At 40.7% G+C, this 27,814-nt stretch overlaps 1 protein-coding gene across 1 annotated transcript; it reads right to left on the reverse strand.

Moving 5' to 3' along the window:
• Nucleotides 1–741: 741 nt before the first annotated feature.
• On the reverse strand, nucleotides 742–27,335 carry slc7a10a (solute carrier family 7 member 10a). The gene is made up of 11 exons (XM_044030460.1): nucleotides 27,075–27,335; nucleotides 18,353–18,557; nucleotides 16,893–17,044; nucleotides 5,772–5,897; nucleotides 5,059–5,212; nucleotides 4,423–4,546; nucleotides 4,087–4,190; nucleotides 3,900–3,996; nucleotides 3,425–3,574; nucleotides 2,867–3,044; nucleotides 742–2,773 (listed from the first exon to the last, which is right to left on the reverse strand). Exons 1-11 carry the CDS (start codon nucleotides 27,304–27,306, stop codon nucleotides 2,673–2,675), a joined length of 1,623 nt encoding a protein of 540 aa, XP_043886395.1. The 5' UTR covers nucleotides 27,307–27,335; the 3' UTR covers nucleotides 742–2,672.
• Nucleotides 27,336–27,814: the final 479 nt, after the last annotated feature.

The raw sequence follows: 27,814 nt of genomic DNA on the forward strand, positions 1-27,814 counted from the left end.
TCATCACAGCTGCAGTTTATATATTTGACCAGGTTGGATGTGTGCCCGAACACGCGTTTATGATATGACATCGATGATATACACTGGCACCGCTCCATCAGGAATCTTGGGAATCTCTGGGATTATTGTCGGACAGGAATTTCGGGAAATGTGTTTCCTCCAGTGACCTTAACTCGGTGTATGTTCACATTTATCGAAGTGATAATCTGCAAGTTTATTTCGATTTTGATGATTGTCTTTGACTATTTGTGATAAGGATTGCAGCCAACATATTATAGAGGTTTTTTTCTAATGTTGTTAAGCTGTTTTATCTGTCATCAGTTATGAACAAGTTTACACACAGGTACAAAAACACTGGATCAAGACCACCGGACAATGTTGTCCAACTGCACCAGGTTGTCTGCTCATGACAGCCTCTCTCCTTGCTGTTAGATTTTGAAGCTTATTTCTTGTGTAAATGCATTTCTCTAATTTTTGGGATCTATATTTGTATATTTTCTGCTGACAGAGAAAAAGACACCATGACATTGTGAGGTTTTTCTGATCAAAACCCTGCAACGATAAACAGTTTTCTGGTTAGTAGACGTTGTTTTCTTGTGCCTGCGATTAATAAATTTAAAGCTTGTCATGGTTTGTTAATTATCCTGCACTTATTGTACAGAATACTTCAGGGTACATCCTTTTTATTTGTCAGTAATTAAACAACATATAGGTCACTTCTAGTCATACACGCACACAAAATCATGTTTCTCAGGACTTGCTATATTTAATAAGGAATTACATTGTTATTCTGGTTGGAAAATTACATTTTTTTTTTTACAAAACAGAGATTCATCCGTCAGAAATATGTAGAACAACACATCTGAGGAATGATTGTAGGAGTCCTTGGCACATATGTAACAGTTTTGTTTTTTCTTTACTATTTACAGATTTCAACTGAACAGACAGACATGCATGTTTTGTTAAGTGTGTGTACTTCCATGGATTTGATGCAGAGGGAAATTCCCAGCACTTTGGGCCTGGAAGAGGACCACATATTCAAGCTTAGGTACAACCTACTGGTTTACATGTTCTGTTCTTTGCACAACATTAACAGCTTAGAAAAGTGCTATAAGGAAGTATATACTGTACATATCATAGTAATATATTTGTGTGTCGTACCACACGGCCTGTGGTACCATAACTTTAGCAAGATCGATTTGACTAAAGCAATTCCGAGGCAAATTAGCGATTTAGGTGGACAACAGAACAAAGCTTAAAAAGACTATTTTTTAATCTAACCATATCATATCAATGGTATCACAGTAAATCAGTTGATCATTGCAGTGACAATGTGTCTTTGGGGAGGTGGGAGTGGATCCATGCACAAGTAAACGCCCGCTGCCAAGCCTCCTCCGACCTGTAAATACGGATTCTGCTGCTCCGATCCAACACGTCAACATCAAGTTCTGTATCACAACATGTGTGTGGAATCTTACACCTGTGCTGGCAGCTCAAGTGTCTTGTGAGAGTTCACAGAGGCGTTGTCAGACGTGAGAACATAGGAAAAAAACCTGAAAGAACAGTCTGTTGTCTTGTCTTGTGTTGTGTGGTAACAATGCAGCTTATTCATTTCTGAGAATGTGAGTCATTCTGCAAGCTCTGTCTACAAACTGTCATCTCTCCTGTCCTGGACATACAGCTGGGGAAGATGAGTGTCGTTGTAAAGGTCACATTTGTGACGAGATCAAATAGAGAGTGCCAACCTTTACCAAGGCTGTTCACTCTCCCACAGTGCCAATACACTAGATCTCTAATATCTAATCTAATAATCTCTTCCTTGGGACAAAACCTACTGTACGTCACCAGAAAATCTCATCAAAACTATCCATTACGTTTGGAGTTATGTGTCTTACAATCAGACGAACAAAAAGATAAAAACAACAACATACATGGCAGCAAATAACGTCCTTGGTGGAGGTAATAATGCAGGCACATTATAGTGTCTCATGAGAAAGTAGTGATATTACAGTAATAAAGAAGAGAGAGCGAGAGAAAGGGGAAGACAACAGGGGGATGAAGACAATGGAAGTGCCAAGGACTGTAGCCAGGCAGAGACACAAACATCAGTCAGCATCATGTCAGTAATTAGTGAGGCAGAGCTGAAGATAGCAGCTATAACATGGACGTATTGCTCAGTGCTTGCATATTTAACGCATACAAGTTTTTGTGTTCCCAAAATACCAGCAGAGACCAGTACACTGTACCCAAACAGACATTTCATAAGGCACGTCATTAGCAAAAAAAGTGAAAAAAAAAACAAAAGTAAAAGGTCTTGGAAGTGAAGCAGGTGACTGGTCGAAAGCTCCGTGAGTGAGTAGAAAATGAGATGGTAATCCATGTGAAAAAGAAAACCTGGCATACTGATGAGGGGAATGAGGAGACGGTAATACCAAACAATCAAATCAAAACACACACACACACACACCCTATCTTTAGGATCCTAAGCCGCCACTTCTTTTAGATAGTCGGTTTTCACTGCAGCCCCTTTCGGGCTGCACCTACACAAGAAAATGGGCAAAACCATCTCTTCGCCGTTAACAAACTGACACAATAATACGAAAACGTGTAACAAGAATGAATTGGAAGTACACTCGTTCACGTCAATGGGGATCTCTGCTTGAATGCACTGCTCAGTCACTGGCTTTGGCGGCAGTGAGGGATTCAGTCTCCGAAGAGTCTTCCTGAGGAAACACTACGTAAAACACCTTCTGGCCCACATACGTGGCTTTTTCTGCAAAAGAGAAGAGAAGAGATCGCTCATAAACAAAAGAGTAAATAGAGTCTGAATATGCAGTGCACGCGACAGTGGCTCAGAACAACTCACCGACCAGCCTGTAGATCCATTTGGGTTTATTCTTCCAGTACACACCCACAAAGTACACGGGGACTCCAGTCAGCATGATGACCATACCCAGGCCACAAACCACTGGTTCAGAGTACAGACTGAAGCACAGCAACACAGCCCAGAAGATCATGTAGGTGATGGGGATCAGCATGTTCACCTGCACATCACAACATTAGAAAAACCACAGGATTATTGACATTAAACTTGAAGATGGAGAATCACACACACACACTGCTTCTGCATTCAGTAAAATATCATTTGAAACCAAAATATAAGACAAAGCTGTTCTGACATTTGTGAAAACGTGTGATACAGGACATCTGCAGCACCAGGGGGCGCCACAGTGTTATCCATGACAAAGACAATAGGGGAAAAAAAACAACTACCATGGAATTATGTGTCAAAAGAACAGTCTAATGTGTAACTTACTGTAGCATGTTGGATATTTCGAGCAGCAGTTTTAGCAGCTGGTGCAGTTAAACTGAGGAAAACTGCAGCTATGATTTCATTAATGTTCTGCTACAGGAAAGTTTGTACCTTGATGGGTCGGATCAGGTTGGGTCTCTTCTTGCGAAGGTACATCAGACCGGCGATGGTTACCCCATATGACAGGTAGTTGATGAAGGACACATAGTTGATCAGGTTGTGGGTCTCTCCAATACACAGGATAATTATTGTGGCAAAACACTGTGGGACATGAACACAGATTCAATGGTCAAGTATATGTTAACCCTTAGAGCACAGAGCATCTAGGCCGCTTTTTCCCTCCATTACTATGATAATGCCACATTTCAGAGTTTGCTTGGCTTGTTTATATGAACAAAAATAAAAGTCAATTTATTTATAAATATAAAATTAATTATTATAACTTTGACTAAACAACATATAAGAACACGTAAAAATGCATTTTGTTAAGCATGAAGATGTGACCTACCAACAAAGTCATCTAATACTCCTTGTGTAACATCATACCACATTGTTACTGCAACAAAGCTGTCACTACAGTACTTACACAGACCAGCAGGGCGGGTATTGGCGTGCAGTTCTTTAGGTGGATCATAGCCAGCAGATAAGGCAGGTGACCCTCTCTGGCCCCTGAAAAACACAATCTACAACAAAAGACACATCATTTAAACTCAAATTGACAGAATGACACAACAATCATTGCATTAATGTGTACATGTGTGCTGTTTTTGTACCTGGAGGAGGTGAAGAGATATCCGTTGATTCCTCCAAAGGTGGACAGTGCCACTGAGATTGGCATCACCCAAGAAAACACCCCCAGCAGCTTCTCCCCGAATGTCTGGGAAAAACACATTGATTCATTGAGTGTTAAAGGTTAATGTCGCGTAATTATTTACGAGACATGGCATGACTTGTATTTCCAGTATGATGAAGCCAAGTTCTCGTGTGACCGTTTCACAATGGGACACCTGAGTGACAGTAATAAAACGGCTGATTGTGTCACTAACGCACGCTATGATTTGCAGCTTACAGATCCAGCTGTGACTGACTTACTGAACACGTTTACTTACCACCGCCACAGCATTGGAGGCCAACAGCTCCTCGGGGCTCATGGAGGAGAAGTAGGCGATGTTGGTCAAAGTGTAGACCAGGGTAACCAGTGGGATTGAAATGTAGATGGCACGAGGCAAGTTCCTTGTTATTAGAACAATAACAAAGACACAAGTAAGGCTGATGATGATGATTCAAGATGATTCATTCGCAAAGACTGACTTTTGAATAACACATTAACAAAATTATGATTTTAAATGACTAAAGTATGCTTGACTTTTGTGTTTATTCCTCCTGAGCAGCAGGGGGCATGAGGTGAAGTCATAGGAAATGTAAGTTGAGCAAACACAGGTGTCGCTGATGACAATCAAACAAGCAGCTTGCTGTGGTTTGTTGTTTGTAGGCGAGGGATGCAGCAAAGCAATAAAGGGGAAGGTGGAGGGTGGAAATATGTGATATCAACTACAGATTTGGATTCACTTCAACATGTGAGTACAAGGCACCTCGATCTTTGTGATTTGTGTTGTATGAGTGTATGAGTTGCTGGAGTACATTGCAGATGCACATGTGCAACCAATTGGACAAACAGCGTCTCTACTATGTGAGTTTAGATGTAAAACAGCTGAGATATGCGGCTGCGTATGTTTGTGCCGTACTTGCGCGGCTCCACCACCTCCTCTGTAACATAGTTGAGGAAGTTCCAGCCGCTGTAGGCAAAGGAAGCCTGGAGGAAGGCCAGAGCTATCTCTCCCACTGAGGGGTCCTGGCGAAATTCAAAGGCCACGCTCGGCTTCAGGGCATCATAGTAACCTGTGTGAGAGAGAAAGAGGTCAGAAGAAACGGTGAAATGGCCGCGTTTAGATCGTCCTGTGAAACAATAAAGTCACTTCATATGGAAATTGTTTTTTTATTGAAAGCTTGACCGCAAATGTTCCTAAAATGCCTTTCATGTTATTTTGGTGACACCCTCTTCATGTAGAACAGCCATTCATAACTGTCTATTTAAAAAAAAATGCAATACAAAGCCTGATGCTCCTTTCAAAACAAGTAGTAAAAGTAGAAAGGAAAAAGTAGCTACATCGGATAAGTACACAACAATACATCCAACCATTAAAAACATACTGCAATAAAACAATGAAAGTTTAAGTCACTGGCTTAAAAACATCAGATAAGGACTGTGCAAGGAAACACTAAAAACGTGGAACACATATGGTCTCAATTGCTAGTTTGAGGTTTTCTTTAATAGAAGCTTTTGAAGGAAAATAGACGATAAACTGCTGGACAGCTGGTATCATGTAAAACCTGAGCATGGCACCAGCAAAATGGTGATTCTGGAGACTAATGAGTGTGTGTGTGTGTGTGTGTTTACCACTACAGATCTGAACGAGTCCCACGATTATGATGAGTCCCAGCGCCAGAAGTTTCCCAACAGTGAAAACGTCCTGGATCCGCGTTGCCCAGCGAACACTGGAACAGTTCACCCAGGTCAGGAACACTGCATATACAAACACACACACGGAGAAGACGCTAATGTCACTACTAATGTGTACAGAGCATCAGTCGCTCTGGCTACTGGCAACATGCATCAGACTGACGACAGTAAAATAAGTGACGTTCTAAAATCTTACACTAAATCATTGACCGTGTAGCACATACTGTATAATACACAAGAAGGACAACAAACACAGGAGAGACTGAATCCTCAGGTTACATCGAACCATTTCTGCTCATCAATTTAAACATTTGTATTGTAATACATTTTTGTGTGTGTGTGTGCGTAGGCATGTGTGTGTTATACACACTATGTAAAGTATGCGCCTCCTCATAATTCTCCCTGAGTCTATAAAGTTAAAACAGCCTTAAAGCCATTCACAGGCCTCATCTCATACTACATTAAACCCAAATTATAGATCTAAAATCCAAATCCATTTCATGTTCAAAATGATATCTATCTGAATTTGGTTCCATTATGTCAGAAACTGTAAAAATGGCTGCTGCATATTCTACACCTGTGTTATGGAATGGGCCTGAGGCGAAATGTAATGTCAACCAATGCTTTTAAACTCAGAAAAAAGATCTGGAGGCAGATTCCAAAAGATTTAGTTGACCAAGCTGTGAAGTTGAATTCTTTTTGTTTATTTTTTGTTTATCTTTTGTGTCTGTAACTTGGTGTTTATATATACTCAATAGAACTTTTCGCTAGTTTCGGAAAAGTTTAACAAAATAAAAATGAAATGATATATTGCTTATTTTATAAATATATTCTTTTACATGTGAGTCTGGCAATAAATATACTTTATTATACTGTATGTTTCTCCCATAAGCAGCTATTCTTTTGGGGGGATTTTTCCATGCAAATACTTGAATGCAAAGTATCATAGCATTAGCCTATGTGTAGATTTTGTTACATTAAAACTTTATTAATATGTCTGCTCCATATATAAATCACTCTTTTATGACATTTATTTTTATTTATCTACATTCAAATTCTTTGATTCCTGTTCGTATAATACATAATCCCTCGATGAAATCAGCTTTTTGTAACTTTCTATTTCCTTATTTGAATTGCATCTGCCCTGATAGAGCAAATTGTCCTTATAGCCACCTTTTTATAGCAGTTTTACATTTTATTTGTACCATTGTACTATTTTTTTTTCCAATTCACTGCAGCAAGAAGGCCTAGAGACAATAAAAGTTATTCAGACTGAATGATGAGTGTCAGCAAGAGTGTGAAGTCTCTCCATCTTTGTCCCGTTTACATTTAGTCTTTGTTTGATTTAACCTCGTGTATGTGCATATATGGGCAGGGGCATCAAGCAGGTCATCCATCAACAGGACAAGGTTCCCCTCCCAACAGAAATCTTAACAAACTGCTTCCGCTGGCACGGATATCCTCACATACACACACGTGTGAATTTTTGGCAGGATGTTTTGGTGGCACCGGGCACAGCTTCCTCTCCCCCTACGCCGCCGTGGTGTTTTATAGTCAATTACCCTCAGGGTTTTACATGCATTTCCGTTCTTGTGTTTCTGTGAAACACCCCCCACCTTCCCCAGCTTCCCTCTGTGGTGACCCTGACAGGAAGGAGGTGCCAGCAGGCTTTGAATGTGACAGCGCAGGTAAATCTGTGTCCTGCCATCACAACGTCTATTGAAGGCTGCGTCCGCACTGGAATACTAAACTAATTACTGCTTTTACTTTCAATGGATTCAGATCTCAGCTCAGAGCAGATTTATCAGGGGGCTCCAACCTCAGGAACGCCTCCTTTTTGGTCAAGGTTCTAGTCCCTGGAGTCACTGAACTGGCAGTAACCTCCCTGTCCTGTCTGCGGACCCACAAGGCATCTGACACCAGAAACCCTTCACACTACAGGATTTAGTCTTGGTGAAATAAATACAGAGCCACGCCAACAACACAAGTACAACCAGTCAGTAGGTTTCCATGCACAGGGAGGTCTACGGCATTTAATTGGATAAATGTCCTGGTCCTAGTATAAAAGCACAAGCGGGGAATCGATTTATTGAGTGGAGTGTGTCAGTTGGCGAGATGCCCCCTTTCTGTGGGTTAGTGTTAGAAGTTTTCTGGTTGACCTGTTACTTCAGTCAAGTCAACTTTATTTCTAGAGCACATTTAAAAACAACCAAGGTTTCCCAAAGTGCTTTACAGGTATAAAGGCACAGCAAACATAAGGTTTGCAGAGTAGTGATAGGTAAAAGGAAAGTTACATCCAGTTTGCCTGGTTCATTTCTAACCATTTGTATGAGGTGCCGTTTGTAAAATGGCCGATGCTGAAAATAACGTCAACATTTTTGCCACATTTAGCTTCAAACAAACGATTTTTTTAACCATACCTTTTTCCGTGTTTATGCCAATATTTGTTAACTTGTACACATATTAAATAGTTCAATCTAAATATTAAATGTAAATATACTAGAAATATTTAACTAGAAATGTTAAATCTAAATTTTCTGGGTGAAACTAAATAGTAGTTATAGTTAGCTAATATGCAAATCCACTTGGTCGGTAACCGGAAGTACCAAAATAAAAGCTTGGTGACATTAACGTATTAAATGTGGAAAACACTTCTTTGAAGCATTGTTTGAAGCTAAAAGTGGCAAAATGTTGATGTTATTTTCAGCTTGAGCCACTTTACAAACGGCACCTCATACATTTGCACCTCAAATTGTACTTTTTTTTGGAAGTAGAGCCATCAAGAGGGTCACATAGGCCCACAGATGGCTGAAACAACACTTACGCTGCTCTCAGACTTGCACTCAAGGCATCACATTCTCTGGAGAGGCTGTGTGTGAGAACACAAATATCTTCAGAAGTCACTGTGGACATTCTCCAGAGATTCTATATACAAGTATAATCTCCAGATGATTTCCCAGTGAACTCTTGTAATGCATAAGGGGTCTGTATAATCCGCAGTAAGTGAACCGGAGGGACTCGAGCCAGGCACCTCCCCCCTCGCCTCCAGTGACTCTTTTGTTGTTGCAAACGTGACCCAACCAGAAAATCCACCACTGTGTTCATCAAATGTGAACTGCAAACTTCTCTGGAACCAATTCTCAGATATTATCCAGGGTCCCTGTTCAAAAACAGCGGTTAGGGGCGGAAATTCATGGCCAATGTATACATGTAATAAAAGATGAATGCATATAAGATTTTACATGATTTTACAAGTGCCTTTACATTAACCTTAAGAATAATACGAGATGGGAATCACAAGGATGTGAAATACAGTTGTCAGGACAAACTGTTGACATGTGGGCTCATTTTAAGTTTCGTACAGTTTTGCTTTAGGTCATGATCTAAACCTGTCTCAGCTCGCTCGCTGCTGCAGAGGAAGATGACAGTGAGAATTCCTGAAGGACTGAAAGGAACTTTGTTTCTAAATGATGCATCCTAAAACTGCTTTATACAGACGGGTTTATCGATAAAAAGGCAGGAAGGCACTACAAGGTGGTGCTCCTCTTTCCTTCTGGCATATTTTTACTGCACTTATTTTTAATTGTGTTTACTCATGTTAATGTTACATGAGTGTTCACTGGTAATATTGTATTTTCTCCCATTATCCACCCCATTGCATTCCCCCGCAGTACCTTATGTGAATTATAGACGCGTCCTGTCGCCGAACAATGCGATGCAACAAGATTTACTCTGTTATTTTAACAGTTAGATTTGGGGGGATGGGAGGACGACCTCTTGGAGGAACCTTTATTTATTGACTGTGGAGCTGTTAACAATGTGAAACGCTGCGAGACATAGCATTATTTACACAGCAACAATGTCAGTTGTGTTTTATTAAAGGAGGTGAGAAACAGCGTTACTTATTTAAAGGCAGACTTAAGCCGTTTTCCACTACATGGTCCCGCGGCACAGCTCGACTCTACGCGGTTCGGTTGTTTTTTCCATTACAATATAGTACCTCCCCAAGTGGGCGGAGTCATCACAGCACAGCTGCATGAAACTGCTGTGACTTAGTTGTTTTTCGATGTACTGACTCATTAGAATTGGTTAAATAAAAGGATTAGTTCAGTATTCTCTGCATGACACAGACTGTGTCACTGAATTGAGATACAGCTGTGGGGTTGTGATGTTGTGAAATCAATGATGAACAGCACAATCTTTCCACCACCACCATCATGGTTGGCCACTGGCAAAAAAAAAAAAAAAACTAGCTTAGTGATGGTTCCGCTTGTGGAGGCTGTAGAATTAAGAAATCAAGGATATCTGAGAAAGCGGGGGTAAACATATTGTAGTTCATCCTGGTTTAGTCCACCACAAACCAGGACAAGAAGAAGCTGCTTGGTTCAGGCCGGTGTAAAGAATTCTAAGTGTGCCTTCACGGCTCTTTTGGCCCTTGGGGTGGATCACAGCTTTACTGACGCAGAAATGGCCGAGACGCTTGCTGCATATTTTTCACCAAAGCAGCTACAGCTCATATTGGACACATGAGGAGGTTAAGAGGTTTTGTGCAACAGCCCCCTACTCTGGGAAGTTCCACCTCATAGTCATGTCTCCAGGCACGCCTCCAGGAGTACGGTGGACAGAACCAGGATAACCTGAAAAAAGCAGCTCAAAGGCACGAGAGGAAGTTGGCAGTAATGCAACAGCAGCCATACAGAACAGATTTTATCGTTCCCTCTGCCTCACTTTTTGTTCTTATTCTTTTTTCTTTTTGTTTTCCGATTAGCCACTCAGCATCTTCAATCGGCAGAGTAATTTCCTCTTTTAGTGTGACGAGTGATCGTTATCCCTCAATCCAACTCTGATGTGCAGCATGTCATGAGTGGTCGTTCTGAGCCAACAGCTGTGCTGTGTTGAAGATGGTCTAGCATGAAAAAGTTTAATTTCAATTGCACTTTCCTGGTTAAATGAAGTCGTAACAATGTGTCAAATTTAGGCTATGTGACTGACGGGAATGACAGACTACAAGGCCCTACCTGACCTGCTTAATTATCACTTCCAAGAAGGGCAGATCTCGTCAACACCCAGAGACAACACAGTAAAAAAACAATGTGAACAATTGAGGTGTGAATGATACTTGTCGTGTTGGGTTGCAAGAAAAGTAAAGGTTGCACCGTAACTCCCTCAAAGAGAACTTTGAGCAGACTTAATTTGAAAGGACATGGGGTAACCCAGATCTCTGACACACTGCATATAAATACATATAAAATTGATTTTGGCTGTAATTGTGCTTAGTGTGACCTCCAGCATTAACCCTCAAAAAGATATATATTCTCTCTACCAAGAAGGAGGATTGATTTGGTTACAACGTTTCTAGGAATGGAATGGCCCAAAGGAGAAATGATGAGGTGCCTCGGCGGAGGTTTGTGCTCTCTGAGTGCTTCCTCTTGTGAATGTTCTGTGGTCTGGCTGAAACACCTTCACAACCATGTCTTTGAACTAAACATTTGTTTTCACACTCACAGGAAGTGCACGCACAACTGGGTCACCCGTGACTCTCGTGCTTAACACTGCAGACGAGGAAGGAAGGGGCACATTCTCCTCGTCACTGAGAACGGTTCCGCTGTCATTACACAGGCCTCAGTGAACTCAGCAGAACATTAAACCCGGTGTTTTAGAAGAATGGTAAACACAGCGCTGACAATTGTTTACACTTTAAACGCTGCAACACATAAACCCCCATGTGATTCAGTGGTTTAACGGGAGGTCTTGGGGTTTTCCTGATTACCATAACTCATCAGTTAGCAGGATCCTGACACTATGTTTTATGTTAAGTTCCTACAGTAGGTGTTATGCACAGTTGGTTTAGTCTCTCTGTTAAGTGTTGACATTAACGCGTTAAATTTGGCAAACAATTTAAATAATTTAACGCGTGGCGACTGACCCATAACCTTTGGTGACGTGTGCAGGCGAACCGAGACGCCCTGGTTACAAGACAGTCTGTGGCGCAACGGTGGATAAGGGCGGACTTTTAAAGTCACGGAAAGTTTCATTTTAAAAAGTTACCCAGTGGCTTGTTGGTCAAAACTAAAGTGTGTGTGTGTGCATGCATTGTTTCTCTCTCTCTCTCTCTCTCTCTCTCTCTCGCCCTCCCTGACTTGTTTGTGTGCTCTCTTTCAGTGTCCACCAGTGTTTTCTGTGTGTGTTGTATTTCTGTGTTTACTAGATTACGCACATGTTTAAAACGTCAAGATGCCTTTTTTTTTGGTGCCAAATATGTACTTCAAAGGAGAGATACTGTGTTTTAAAGTTTAAAGAAAGCCATTAAAACCAGTCTTTGAATTTGGAAATTCTATATTAATTTGATGATTCTGTATAAATAAATATTTGTTATAAGCTTCAGGTTTATTTTAGCGATTAATCGTGATCTGTATATGTACTGTATATCGGTAAGCTAAAACAACTGTCAATACATCAGATGTTTGTACAAGGCATATGTAAATCTAACCAGGATCTCATTTGTTTGCTCGAGGCCTACAGTAAACCAGCACTTAAGTGCCACGCATCGGGGTTAAGAGTTGCTGTTCAGTATCTTGTTTTGTTTCTCCCTTCATGTTTCATGTCTTGTCTTCCAGTTTTATTTTGAAATCACTCACCCTTGTCTCTGTTTCAGGTTCCTGTCTACCCCGCCCCCTTCCTCGCCTGTGTGCACCTGATCCCTGATTGTGTCTTCCACACCTGCATCCAATCACTCCCTAATCAAGCACTGCTTATATTCCCCTCTGTGTCTTGTCACCAGTTTGTTGTAGTTCATAGCTCAAGATCCAGCACTCTTGATTCACAGCCATAGTTTAGTCTACTCGTGTTTTTTGAACCTTGCCTGCCTTTTTTGACCTTGCCTTTTTGCCTGACGTTTTTGTACCTCTGTCTGATCTCTTTCACCTTCCGTGTACCGAACCTCTGCCTGGAATTAAATTCTGTTACTGACTGATTCGTGTTATGAATCTTGCATTTGAGTCCCTTGTTCTGCTCAGTCATAGTTCATGATAGATATACCTTATTTGGTGATGAATATGCAGTCATGACATGATGTGGGGAGTTTTTATGCCCCATATATCTGGAACAAACTCCCCAAAAAAAACTCAACCAATTCATCTGTTTGCCACTGTGTTTAAATTAAAAAAAATTTTTTATCACCACTGCTGCACCTCAGCAGTAACTGTCACTCTTTTTCCTGCCCTCTTACTTGTACCTCTCAATTTAAATGTTTTTTTTTTTAATTGTGTTTTTATTATAGCTTTAAAGCTGCTGTATTTCTCTTTCTTGTTTATTGTAAAGCACTTTGAAATGCCCTGTTGTTGAAATGTGCTATAAATTAACTTCAACAATGGACAGGAACTTAGCCAAAACATTTAAAAACGCCACCTTTCGGTCTAAACCTTTTTAAAAATCCCTCTTTAATGGCGGCTGAGTCATGCATGACGAGCAACAACTCGATGCATGTGGGGCTGTTGAATAACGAGAAAATCCCTCGTCTGATGCTGCGTTCACAACACACACGGCACTAATTTGTCACGTGGCGAGATTCCATACAAAGACGACGCACAGGTCAGGAGGGGCGGCGCGAATGGTGCAACGCAAATTAGATCACGCACTTAATATTATGTTTCCAAATGCATTACATGTTGTTATGGATGTATTGCTATTAGTGCTAGTAAATAATTCATACGTGCATCATTTACAGGTTGGCTGCATCTGTAATCTGACCCTGTGTGGCAGAGTGTCCTGCTGCTCCTACAGCAGCAAATTGACCCACAGGTATGACATATTGCATTGTACTGTTGAATAACAAAATTCTAAGATAAGTTAAAGATTACCTTTTGATTATTATTTTTTTACTATTATCCAGACAGTGCTACAGAGTGTCTTACTTGATGTTTCTTGGTGGTTTTCTAGTCATGTGTTATTCAATGTTTGCATGCAGCTATCGACAAAGTCTTGCTTAAAAGAATAAAAATATCATTACATTATGTTGTAAATCTGATCGAAAAAGCACAACTGAGGCAAAAAAAAAGGGAGATTTATTAAAACGTTATTTGATTATTATTTTTCACCTGAGAACAAACTGTAGTTTCACTGGTGGGCACGTAACAAAAAGAATGAATATATTTCTCAACTCAGGGGAAACTGAGGTTGGGAAGCACAATTTTTCAAAAATACTACCCCTATTCTAATAATACAAAGCTAAATGCAAATTGGTGAAGGATTCCTTTAAACATTTGCAATGATGGCATAGAGAGCCCACCAGCCTGTCTTAACTGTTTTCACCAAATGGACCAAGACTTATCAAACCGTTTAACACCAGTTTCTCCTGTCATCCAAAACATCTTCTGTCTGCAAGGAAAACCTGACACTTTCCCTGCTCACAAGTTGCAGATAAAAGCTTTACACATAAAGCTTGAAGCTGATGATTACAGTGTCACTATATGACTGCAGGTCTAATGTGTGAAGCTGTGGGCCAGAGAGGAGGGCAGCGATGATACCAAGCAGCCAATAGGTCTGTGAAGACTCTCAGTCATCCAGGTTATAGCCCTCTTCAGTACTTGTCTGTAGATTGAACACATTTTTCAGAGTTGATCTTGGATGAGAGGTGAAACGTCTTTAATGTGAGCAAGGCCAGTTACTTACAGCTGACTACAGAAGACAAGCAGCTAATAGGAATATCGAACAGCCTGCCAGTTTTTGATGTGTCTGATTAAATCTCCGGTAACACTTTATATTAGGGAACACATATTCACCATTAACTAGGTGCTTACTAACATGCACATAAGTAGCATACTAGCCCTTTATTAGTACATATTAAGCACATATTAACACCTTATTTAGGACAAATCTTAATAATATATATATTGTAATAGAGGTAGAATAAGGTTATGTAGACTAAGTTGTTAGTACATGCTTAATAATTACTAATAAAGGGCTAGTATGCTACTTATATATGTTAGTAAGCACATAGTTAATAGAGGATATGTGTTCTCTAATATAAAGTGTAACCAAAGCTCTCATAATTGATGTGCAAGGTGTCCTGCCCTTGTCCTGTTTCCATGGTGCTTAATGGCGGCACGGTTGCCTCACAGCAAGAAGGTGCTGGGGTTGATTCCCAGTCTGGCACCTTTCTGTGTGGAGTTTGTATGTTCTCCCCGTGTCTGCGTGGGTTTCCTCCGAGCTCTACAGTTTCCTCCCACCATCAAAACATGTATGAATGATGGCCACGTTCAGTCAATTTGCTCCATTGTGATGGCGGCGTGCTCAGTCGCAGCGGCTCCGATCAACCCTCCCTCTGACCCGTGATGCCCTTGTGCAATTTTGGTTGCATAAATAAAGATCCTCTCCTTTTCCTTAGTGATAGTGTCACACTCACCACTGTGAAACAATACACAATGGTGAAGACACACCCTCTCATTAGTGGCGTCCACAAAGGCTGGCACCATTACGCAGTCTGACTCTGATAGCAACACACACACACACGCACACACACAGATGGGTACAACATAGACACTCACAGAGTGTAACTAGACTGCAGTTGGAACATTCTGCCACCAAAAATAGTGGAGGTGTGTGCTATAAATTCTAGCCTGAGACATGCAATTGCTCTCATTTACATGATCTCATTACATTTCCTTTTACATGTTACATTAATGTTGCTTTTCATGCAAAACTAGGAGAGGACGTTTAGTATGTTTGTCTTGATGGTGGTTTTCTTCCGTGTTTAGCTGTAGGTGACTGGACTGACCAGAGTCCCTCTGGGTTATAACTGCAGGCTCTGTCTTCCATCTCCACTGGATCTAATGTGTGTGTATTTTCATTATTCATGCTAAGCAGGGGTTGTGGGAGTCCTTGCCTCTGATTGGCCCGCTGTCTTGGCTTCTGATTGGTGTGGTTCCCTGTTAGTTGAGCTAGTGATTTTGTGCCATTTTGCTGGAGCCAAAGCCTTAACATGTGGGTTGTTGTGGGTAAATCACATCAGGGAAGCACATACAACCTGTGGCTACCCAAACTGTGCCTTCATAAAAAGCTCCAGAAGGACAAAGAAGAAAACATTAAGAAATGTTACAACATTCATTCATTCATTCATTCATTCATTCATTCATTCATTCATTCATTGTCTTCTTCTTTATCCTTCATATGTGGGTCGCACAAGAGCGAGACTTCACTGTGAATTATTTATGCTAACACTTAAACACAAAGAGCAGCAAACAGTATATCGGATAGATTGCAACAACAAAGTGCAGTCACTGTCACTGTCACTGTCATTCATGGGCGATAGTGAAGTTTTGTTGTAAAACACGTTTCTGTCATTCTGTTTATCTCGTTTATGTAAATTATACTCTTTACATGGAAAACTGCATTGTTTGTGATTAAAATAACAAAATAATATGTGTGTTTAGTAGGTTTGGCCCTGAAAACTCACCACTGTAGAACATAACCTGCGATCTCTCTCTCTCTCTCTCTCTCTCTCTCTCTCCCTCTCTCTCTCCTCTGTGATTCACAGCGATACTTCTTGCTCGGCTGTGATGCGTTCACTGATGCTCGTAAATTCCACTCGCTGACAGAATTTGTGCACACATACTCATTGCCCTGTCTCTAATATTGGTAATATTGGCTTTCTCTTGACATGTCCCCACTGTCCACACACAAACCTACACCCTTGGTTTTTAGTTATTTTTTAACGACCCCCACAGTTGTGTGGGGCTTCCACGTAATTCGAGCACAGCCTGCAACATCTTATAACCGAAACAAGGAAGGAATCTATAGTCTAGAAAAGTCCCTTTGTGGCATTTGAATTAAAGAATAATAAAGTACTCTTTGTCTCTAGTGTGTCAAGACTCCTTTGCCCTGCAAAAATCCACCACTGCACTTGAAGAGTCTGATCAACAGAAGAACTATGTGATGATCTTACTCCAATTGAGTTGTGGTTCAGAAACTCATCAGAATAAAGACAAACCTAATCGACTAAAAATAACTGAACTCAACGAGCATAGGTTTCACACAATGTTTTGCCTGTTTGTGACTCACAGATGCAGATCGTGGCGAGGAGTTTGGTGGCAATGAATGGAGGCAGGCAGTTCTGGAAGGCCGGCTGCAAGACGTAATTAGCAAAGGTGAGTGCGATGACGGCCAGTGTTGTTGGATACATGATGAGGACGGCACTCCATAGCAACAGGAAGCTGCAGGACAAAAAATATGTTGGGTTTAACAGGGAGCAATAAACGTGAATAAATGTTTCTAAATCAAGCTTAAAGACATTTCTAAGAAGTTCACAACAGGCTGTTTTGAGTGGACTTAACCCTTTCATGACCATTAAGATAATGAGGCTGCCTGCATTTATATTGATTGTATGGCTGTAGTATTGTTAAAAAATGTTCAGTATGTGAGTGCTTCTGCCCCTTTTTCCACAATATCTGGCAGTTATTCAGCCGTTTAGGAATAAGCTGACGTCACAAACGTGTGACGCGCTGGTGAATCTTGTCTGTGATTGAACGGTCCTCCTGCAGAAGTCCTGAGGTTCTACCGTAATGACAAGTATATGGGCGCAAAGTTCTATTTCTCTGCTTTCCAATATCTTAATCTCAGCTGACACGGTGTGAAAGGCAAGGTCACACCCTGGACAGATGTCCAGAACATAGGTTTTGAATTTTCTAGATATCACAAATGGTCTAGAGGCAATGAGAAGTAAGAAAATCTTGTCGGCGATGGCAACAGAAGGGTTAATTTTGACAGGGAGAGGCCTTGCTATCACTTACAACACCAACACCCCTGCTCCACAGCAACAGTCAGGGCTCAGTAACTTGCTTCAGGCATCTTTGCATTGCAGAGTTATGGGGGAGACGTTGACAAGCACCATTCAGTCACCATTCATGGTTTACCATTCAGAAACTGTCGTTAAAGTAATTAATTTACTTGTATGAGAAAAAGATGATTTTCAGTGAGTGTAATGGGTTATGTAGTGACCTGTATTGTGAGGAACAAACTAGTGCCCTCCACGGGCATGCACGGTGCGGGGCGTGACCTTAACAGGCTTATAATAATAAACTATGATCAGCTGATTTGTCACATGACCACATGAAAGTCACAAGATCCTCAGAGGTAATTGGTTCCAGACAGGCGGTGTTATTAAGCCTTAGAACACAGAGCATGTAGGCTGTTTTTTTTCCATTACTATGTTAAAACGTGTTTTTTTTTTTTCATTTTCACTAACTATATAAACACGCCTGAGCAAAAAGTACTAAAATTTGGAAATACGTCGCAGTTCAAAGTTCTCTCGGCTCCTTTTTTATGAACAAAAAGGCACCTGGGTGCCTTGCGTGCACTAAGGTTTAAACCCTTGAGGGCTTGGACCCTTGAATGTAACCTTTTTAAGAATAGTTCATAACAATTGCTGCAAACATAAAGAATCCTAAAAAATCAAAGTCAAGAGCTAATGTCTCAAGTAATGGTATAAAGGAAAAAGAGCCGGCAAAAACAGAAGTGCTTACCCCACTAGCCCTCCAAAGATTTCTGTCACATAAGAATAGTCTCCTCCAGACTTCGGGATGGTGACACCCAGTTCAGCATAGCACATGGACCCAAGGGCACAGATCCCCCCTCCACAAACCCAAACGATGAGTGACAGCCCCACTGAGCCAGCATGTTCCAACACTCCTTTAGGAGAGATGAATATCCCAGAGCCAATGATGTTCCCTGGAGAGAAAATCAAGGGTTGAGGTTATTTATCTTTACAAAAAAAAGTGGTTATAAACAGAATAAATAACACAGAAGTAAACATATTAAAGATTACAATACTATAAAATATGGGATATAGATTAATATACATTAACTATGTACTAGATATAACAGAAACAACAATTAAGTATTTTCCTGATTTTCATAGTGAGGCCTTTTCATCATTCAGATGTCAATTAGTTTTTGACACACAAAGACAGGAGGTTGAACACAAGAACAAACTCAACATCCAAGAAATCCTGAGAGACCTATTAAAACATCCCAGCCATTTAAATTAAATCTGATTTGTTTCACGGCCACATGCACAAAAAAAAAACAATTGAAAGAAAAAGAAATAAAACAGCATGAATTCTGAGATTAAAGTCAGCGACAAATAAATAACTAACAACTGCTTTGTCGTAATATTTAAAACAAAATGCAAACGAAAACCCCCCCTTGCCTTAATTTATTCACATTTCTCATAACGTTTTCATATCGTACGGTTCCCTGACAGTGGTGTGCTCGTACACAGCTGTGACATCACGCTTGGAAATAAGATTTCTCTGGGCTTTTTTATGGCTTTTAGGAATGCTTTACAAATATAAAACGCTATGAATTAAAAATATAGAATATAAAGATCTATAAAAGGCTTTTTATAGATCTTTATATTCACAATAAAAGTAGGCAATATGTTCTGATTCCACGACAGGAGACATGTGATGTGACCCAAATTTAGTTATGTGGGAATAAAGCCTGTATACTGTATATTACTTATCAGTTGATATCGGAATCGGAAATTAAGTGTTGGACCATTTCGACATATCGAATATCAGTTAAAAAAAAAGCCAATATCAGACATTCCCACAAATTTCTATACTATACTATAACTAATACTATTATACTCTACTATACTGTGGTGTAGTGTAGTGAATATATTGTCTGACACCACGATACAGTGGACCTGTACGCTTACACACACACACACACTAATGCTGCAGTCACACTAGACAAGTTTACATGCAAGAGTGACGGTGCTTTGCTGTTTAGATAATAAGATAATAAACAGGGAGGAGATAATAAACTTAAACTTAAACTGACACATTTGAAGAAAAATACCACAGACATGGTTGTTAGCGTTGTCTTTGATAAAGGCTGCACGTGATGTGTGTGTGGAGAGAAGGAGCAGACAGATCAGCTGATCTGTGTCTCTGTGTGTGTGTGTGTTGTGTGTGTGTGTGTGTGTGTAAGAGAGAGAAGGAGCTGCGGGGCATGGAGATGAATGAGTTGTTCATGTTGATGTCGCAACGCATTGATCAATGTGGGAAACTGAAAATGTTAGGTGCATATCGTACTCTAGAACCCTGTTATTAACGTTTATTTTCTAATTTTTAATTAACCTCATGTGGGCCAGTCAGGGAGGGCAAATGGGGCGTATCATGCCCCGGTCAGGTCTAGATGCACAAGTGAAAAGTCAGGGGTTAAAGCATTCACTTTTTCCTAGTCTTTGATGATATGATATAACATTCTCTGCCGAACTGAGCCAGTGTTAGTGAATTACCTGGTGAGTGTTGTCAAACTCTCTGATACATAGGACGATTGTGAGAGTGAGAATCACTGGAGGATCCAGGTGAGGAGCTGCCACCTGGATCGAACAATTTCCTATTCATTGGCTGTGGAATATTCAGTTTTTCCCTGCAGTGTTCTCACATAAGCTCAACTGATGGGACATTATCCATGCTTTAGACTAGGAGGAGTATTTCCATAGCGTCCAGAGGAACTTCTGTTGTGTTCACACATGCAGCCGTCTGTACGCATTTATAGTCATTGATATCACTTAGTACATGGAACACATGGATTGTACATGGATTGGCTACCTGTCAGGTTTCACCCCACCTTTCGCCCTATGTCAGCTGAGATTGGCACAGCGCCCCCACGGGTCGTAATATTATGAGAAAAAGTAACAGTATTTTTGTATTATTTAATTAAATCCATTATTGTAATTATTATTATTATTATTATTATTATTATTATTATTATTATTATAATATTGTATTTATATAATAGCAACAGAACGCAAGTGTAACCAGCCATTTCCTCCTCCACAAAAGAGATGATTTCCACCAAGTCTGTGTGATTCTTTCGTCAAAACAGATGATGATAATGTGGTGTGGTAAAGTATTTCCTTATTTGTGAACCCCAGATCAAAAATGTAACACGTTCCTCGTTAAAAAGGAATTTCTTCAGTCTGGGCCTAATACTGCGTCATAAAATTGCAGCCTTGTAATTGTAATTTTAATGTTGAAATTATTAATTGTTCAGACCTGCCACTGACAAAACACATGGCCCAACTCAGCCGTTTACCTAACCTGTGTAAGGGTTCTATTATAATTTGAATAGGAAGCGTGAAAGAGCCTGTGAAGCAGGCTGTAGAGACCATCCTTCTCTACAGGAGGAGCAATTTCAGGTAACCCCCACCTACAATGCTCTACTTTCACCCCTCCCATCTCAGGGGATTTATCGAGCATTGACACCTGACTCTAAAAACAACCGTTGTTTACACGAAGCCACAGGAGACTCCAGCCACTCCAGCTGTTGTTACAACAAAGCAAGTGGTCTTGCAGCCAACAGCCAACAGTTATTCCACCTGTCATTTACTGGCGCTAATTGTTCTCTACTACACTCTACTACTGTTCTTCACTACACCTTTTCCATTAGATTATGTTCTGATTAATATTTTTCACATTAATGCATTAACTCAACTACCTGCAACCCACCCACTCTGGGAACTCTGGTCACATTTAGAAGCTTAACAAGGTTTCCTATGGTGTGAATCACACGCTGTAGTCGTTGAAGGAAATCAGTACAATTTACATAAGTGACATTCTTCTAAAGGTATGCGGGGTATTTAACTTATGTAACAGTAAAGTGTGTGATGACAGCAGTAAATGTAACGTTGAACGCTGCAGTGCTTAATGTTTGTCGATTTTGTCATTATTATTTCACCTCTCTTTGGTCTTCATCAACAGAATTATGTCAAGAGTCAAGTAATACTATCAGACCTATCTGAGTGCTTGTGTGAAGACAGCCGCAGTGCAGTAGCACCAGTGAAGCTGTGTCACTTTATTAGCACAACGTTGTTGTTGCCTTCGCCTGCCTTGACATTACTGAGGGAATGTTTCCGAGATCTAATCATACAGAGAGACTAAAGTGGAACTGATAGGCTTAAAGGCCCTGGTATACTTCCGTGCGCTAAACCAACGCACGCCGTGCAAATGACGCGAAGTGCGCCATCAACGCGTAGGCCCAGATTTTTGTGCGTGTGGACATCGCATGCGCAAAATGAACTCTTGCCCCACCTGTAGGTGGAGTATAAGCCCTGCTAACCAAGGAGACAGAACATTTTTGGCAACAGAAGAAGTAGTCGCCACGAAACCAGCTGACACCCTGACTCCCATGGCCGACGGGTCTTTTCAGCTGTGAGCCGCACAAACCAGACGTGTGCAGAAGTATACCAGAGCCTCTAATCAATAATCATCCTCCAAGCAGGTACAGACAGATGCTCTCTGGTTACTCAGTTGCTTAGGGTGGACACTAATTCATCACCATGTCATGTGTTCTTCAAAGTCCTATTTCATCAGCACTACAAGGAAATTAAAAAAAAAAAGGAACCAAAAAGCAGCTGTCCAAGCAAAATGTGTTTTTCACTGTTCTGCATGGTGTCCTCCTTTTAGGAGAATATTTGGACAGCTATTATAAGATAATAAAAACTGAATGAATAATAATAAACAATATGCACAAACAGTACTTTTGCAGAAGTCTTAGGCTTCCATTATATCTGTTGTTTTAACAATAATATTGTGACCCTACAGCATAATTACACGTGCAGAAAATACTGTGTGTATAGATTTCAAATAATAAAAAAGGGTTAAGTGTTTTAATCAAGAAGTCAAGTTACAAACTTGACTAACCTATAGATGCTGTTTTTGTAGTTCATGTCTAGTATCAAACAGTTCTTGCTGTGAGAAGGTTAAATCTTACGGTTCACATCATTCCAGTCCAAATGATCATAGGATTTCACAGACATAAAAACAACTAAGCTGGTGGTTCCCTGAGACTTTTTGCACACTACTGTAAATGCAACGTTAAACGTTAAAAGCTATTAGTAAGGCCAGTATGGCACACAATTACAGCTTTCCCGTGAAGCTCTTAATCTTCTCTAATGATGCAGGGGAAAAGAGGAGGTCAGCGCATCTATAACTGTCGGATTTGATTGTGGAGGCTGTGGTGAGATGCAGAGTGGTTACATAATGCCTGTGTTGTTATGTCATAAAGTTTGGCATCAGAGATGAAAACATGAATCAGAACCTGAACTGGCTGAGCCAACTTGATGGAGAAGGGCACACAAATGCCCCCCTTCCCTCCTTCATCAACACCACTGTCTTCAGTCTAGAAATGAGTTGAACTGAACTACTTTTACCCAGTAGTAACAACCCTGAGGCAGAGTGAAAATAAACACTTTCTCCTGAAAAGAAATCTGTGGGTAGTTGGAGATGGTTGGTGGTGAAGATAAGGCCGTTAAACAACCTTATCTTCAACGGGAGCTTCCCCACACTCAGTCATTCCTAAATCATTCATTCATCTTCGGCTGCTTTATCCTCCACATGAGGGTCCTGGGTGCCACTAGAGCCAGTCACAGCTGACATGGGGCAAAAGGCGGGGTACACCCTGGATAGGTCACCAGTCCATCCCAGGGCCAACACGCAGAGACAAACAACCATTCGCTCTCACACCTACAGTCAATCTAGAGTATCCAGTTTAACTCTGCATGTTTTTTGGACTGTGGGAGGTGGCGGCAAACCCTCGGTCTTTTTGCTGCAAGGCAACAGGTGTCTCTATACATGCCAAGCTTTTTAAAAGGTGAATTGTCATAGTAGTAGTTGAAGCCGAGCCCACTGACAGCCTTGCTAGGTGCCTTAGTCGCACATGCACAAGGGAAAGCCTCATTGTTGAGTAAACAACAACAAAAACGAAAATACGGAGATGAACACAGGACGTTTTTAACAGAGCGGGAGAGTTTATATTTTTTTGTTGAACGGAATGGCAAGCCATTCTGTCATGTCGTTGGTGTGTGACATTTACAGTAAATCTGGCTGAGCAGACGTCTGTGTGTGTGTGTGAGGGAGAGAGAGAGACAGAGAGAGTGAGAGGAAGGGATGGGGGGATGTTCATGTGTGTCTGTGTGTATGATGTGGCTCTTTGCAGTAACACTGTAAAAAAATTGGCTCTGAGTGGTTTGCTACCCCTGCTTTAGACTGTGAGTGGGCCGTCTCTGGTGGGTAGTAAAGGTCCACAGGCCTCACTCCATCTGTGCCTCACAGAGAAGTATTGGCAAGTGTTGGCCAAACTGAATCATTTGAACATTTGTTTCAAACTAGCAATGATTAAATAGATCAAACACATACGATTTGAAGCACTCTGATATAATGCAAAGGCTAACTGTTGGTGTAATATAACAGTTAAGCAAAGAATCTGTACACTCACTGGTAGCCAAAACAACAAAAAGACTGAGAATTAACTGGAAATCCGGTTCTAAAAAGCCACAATAGATTGGCTGCAAGATAAAACGATACGTTTAATGTTGACACAGTAGCTTTTTCTTTATCTCCTTGTTGCACATTTTGCTGAGATCTGAATAACAATACGTTTGTCATTAGCCATAATGAAAAAAAAGCTGCCTCTCATCTTCTCTACTAGTTTCAGATACTGTGGGATAGTGTCCATTTTGTCAGTGAAATATGAAACTCTGCAGGGGTTGTACATACTGCAAAAAAAACTACAGTGGATATCTCAGTCTATATTCTGGTCTTCTTGGACAGTCGTGCCATCCCATAGAGTGTCAGAGATCTGCTGACTTGTGGTTTAAATCTATATCATTCTGCGATTCTGTCTCCAAAGGTACTAATGGCAGTCATGTGTACCTCTCAATTGTATCAAGTCAGCTCTAATTCAGTCTGTCCTGTGACTTGACCATCGCAGCTTGTGAAAAAAATTACTAAATTCAAAATCTTGAGCTTGCCTTTAGTCATTATCTGACGTTGTAACACCAGTATTCCATTTTTGAGGAATGTCAGCATGCACAAAGATCTCATTCATGTAGGCCTGTGTAATTAGGTCTCTAGGTCTAAACAGAGACACAAACATCCTTGGTCCTGTATCTTGATACAGGACAAAGGATGAGATATGATACCGTAAACTGCAGACATTGCTGCAAGTGCAGCTTGTTGCAACCCAGTCGAAGGATCATGTGCAATTTAATGTTTTTGCAAACCAAATATGTGGGAGCTTGTGTTTCTGCGCCAATATATATATATTAATTATTCACATGTCAACATGACTGACATGAGGAAATGAAAGTGGTTAGGGTCAGGCGCAAAAAGCACTTGGTTGGGCCCAGGAAATGACAATGGCTTTTCCTTAAAACAACAAAGTTTCTTTTTACATAGTACTTCCTGGTCTTGATGACCACTCAACATACTTAATTACACACATTCATACAAAGCATATACAGTACATGCAGCCCTTTTCCTATAAACACACCATTCACGCAAAGGCACGCCGGCATGTAGACCGGCAAGAGCCACGGATCAAACCCCCATAAAATTTCGGTTGAATTATGACCTACTCAACCCACTGAGCCACAGCTGTCCCTCACAGTGTGAAAACACACCACGTCACTGTCCTCATAATAAACATCAACAACAAACACACTGTTTCAACATGCTGCAGCAAGAAAACACATCAGCATGACACCTTGTTGTTTGGTCTCTAATGGCTCTTTTCAATTATTCAGTTCTACCACTACTCTGCTTGATGTTGTTTTTTTTTGCTTTTCCATTAGGGATAGTGCCTGGTAACTGGTACTTTTTTGGTACCTGCTCTGGCAAGGTTCAAAGCAAGCTGAGCCGATCCTAGAATGTGACATCAACAGGTATAGTTCTTGTATTTATTACATGTTGAGAACCTTTTTCTGGGTGAAACACTGACTTTGTCAGAACCAGTAGTCCACACGGAGACCAAAACCTGGAACTAATGAGGCAGAACCGTATTTGTGTGTGTGTGTAATAAGACAGGTATAAATCGGAAACTTGCAAGATACAGTGAAAAAATCAAAACACAGAAAATAGGACAGGAAGCAAAGTTGTGAGAAACACATGAAGAAGAATCAGAACAGAAAGAACACACAGGAACTTAGACTTGAAAATGTGAAGTCCAAAGCCAATCGAACAAAAGTCCATAATAAAACACAAACCTGGTCTCTTAGAGAAGTATTGATGTAATAATATAATAATAATAATAATATTGATGTAATGTCATAGACTGTGTGGAAACAGGAGAGTTACCTGACGAGTTGCACTGAATCTACAAAAAAAAGTGTGTGAGGTCAAATAAATTGCCATAAATCAAACTAAATTGCAGAGCAGACTGCCTCACATAAAAATCAACTGATGACTTCATGACAGCATTCAAGTGATTTCATTAAGTCAGTGGCATGTCTCCAGATATGGAGTGTATGAAGAGACCTGTGTGTATCCAGTCACATGGTGTTGATCTGCTGGCAGCTGCTGCTAGTAGCACATAAAACATATGATTGACTATTATTATTATTATTATTATTATTATTATTATATATTGTATTGATTATGTATGTGAGTATGTAGCCGAATGTGTTCCCACTTAAGGATATTACACTGTCACATCGTTCATCGCGTCTATTTCCTACATGCGTTCACAGAGCATCATTCGCCAAAACCTTAACTTTAACAACAGACTTCCTTCTGTGTGGCAGGACTTTGTAAGTAGATTTTTGTTGTGGGTGCGGTGTAAAGAGGAACAACTACAGAGAGGAACAACATTAATGGAAATCGCACCTCTAACCCTGGCACGAGTTAGGTCCGCGTTAAAGCTCAACAGTGGCGCAGGTGGACCTCGTGGGGACTGAGCTTTGTGTTTGAATGTACAGTATATGTAAAATGATTGCAGCCACGTAAGCGTGTCCATATTCGGGGCATCACCGACTGATGCAACAGTTACCCCAAATGAACAAAAGCCAGGAGCAGCAGGAGCAGCATCCGTGCGTAAAACCAACTTCAGTGCGCACTTCGTCGGCTTTGCGCGGCAATTATTTAACACACTATTTCCAAAACTGTAGAACACACATTGAGGAGATCCCTGCAGTGCAGTGCTCAGGAAATAAAACGGAACCCCGACTCTTATTGTGTGCAATGAAACTGTGACAAAACAGAACAGCGACTGCACTTTCACCACGTTACATATGCATATGTATGTATATATATATACATATGTGTATATATATGTACATATGTATATACATTTCGCTCAAATGCGTTTCCTCTCATTGAAACTGAACTCACTGTAAGGAGTTCCCCGATTTGAACAGGCTGCATTATTTCAGACAAAAGCTGTCAAGACACTCACCAATGATAATAGCGCAAGCGCTCAAAAGTCCAATTTCTTTCTTCAGGGTAACTCTGTCGCTCTTGGACGAGTCTTTATCCTTCTTCCTCTTCTCTTTGTTCCCCATCTCCTCCGCCTCGCAAATGTGCGTCCTGCCCGCTTCGGTCCGGTCCAGATACTGTACTCTGGACCAGACTCCTCTCTCTCTCTGGGCTGACTTTACTACGGATTGAACGGAGGGAGACGTGCGCATGCGCACCGACAACACTGAGAACGCTACCTTGCCTCAGGTAACATGGAAGGGTGTGACTGACATCTGAAAACCACATGGTGGATCAACATTTTTACTTGTTCTGTACAACAAATACCCCGACGTCAGTCTGATGCTGCGGACTGCAAATGTGTATTTATGATGTCATTCCGCATTTGTTCACACATTTTTTTATTATAAACATGTGTACTCGTGACACATGTTTGAGTACACAAGTGTAGATCTTGGCTACTACGGAAGCGCATTGCATTCACTCCGAAAAACAGGAGGGGAAAAAAAAAACATCCGAAAAACAGGAAAAAATATTCAAAAAAACAAACCAAATATATATGTATGTATTTATTTATTCAAATGAATGCAATGTGCTTCGTAGGCTACTGATGTTTGTACACTGCTCTCTCTTCCATGTACACAGGTAACTGGGAATTCCTGTTCTACTGCTGGTCAATTATTGTTTCTCAGGTAAATCCAAACAGATCATTTCAATCAG

The sequence above is a fragment of the Solea senegalensis genome, linkage group LG7 (assembly GCF_019176455.1).
Source record: "Solea senegalensis isolate Sse05_10M linkage group LG7, IFAPA_SoseM_1, whole genome shotgun sequence".
Lineage (NCBI taxonomy): Eukaryota > Metazoa > Chordata > Actinopteri > Pleuronectiformes > Soleidae > Solea > Solea senegalensis.

Bases quoted from the DNA above. Each gene is read 5' to 3' on its own strand.
- slc7a10a (XM_044030460.1), bottom strand. From the start codon at position 27,306: ATGCGCACGTCTCCCTCCGTTCAATCCGTAGTAAAGTCAGCCCAGAGA. The intron at 3,997-4,086 runs GTACAAAAACAG...CTTTTGTTGTAG, and splicing joins TATCTCTTCACCTCCTCCAG to ATTGTGTTTTTCAGGGGCCA. The intron at 2,774-2,866 runs GTGAGTTGTTCT...TCTCTTTTGCAG, and splicing joins ATGGATCTACAGGCTGGTCG to AAAAAGCCACGTATGTGGGC.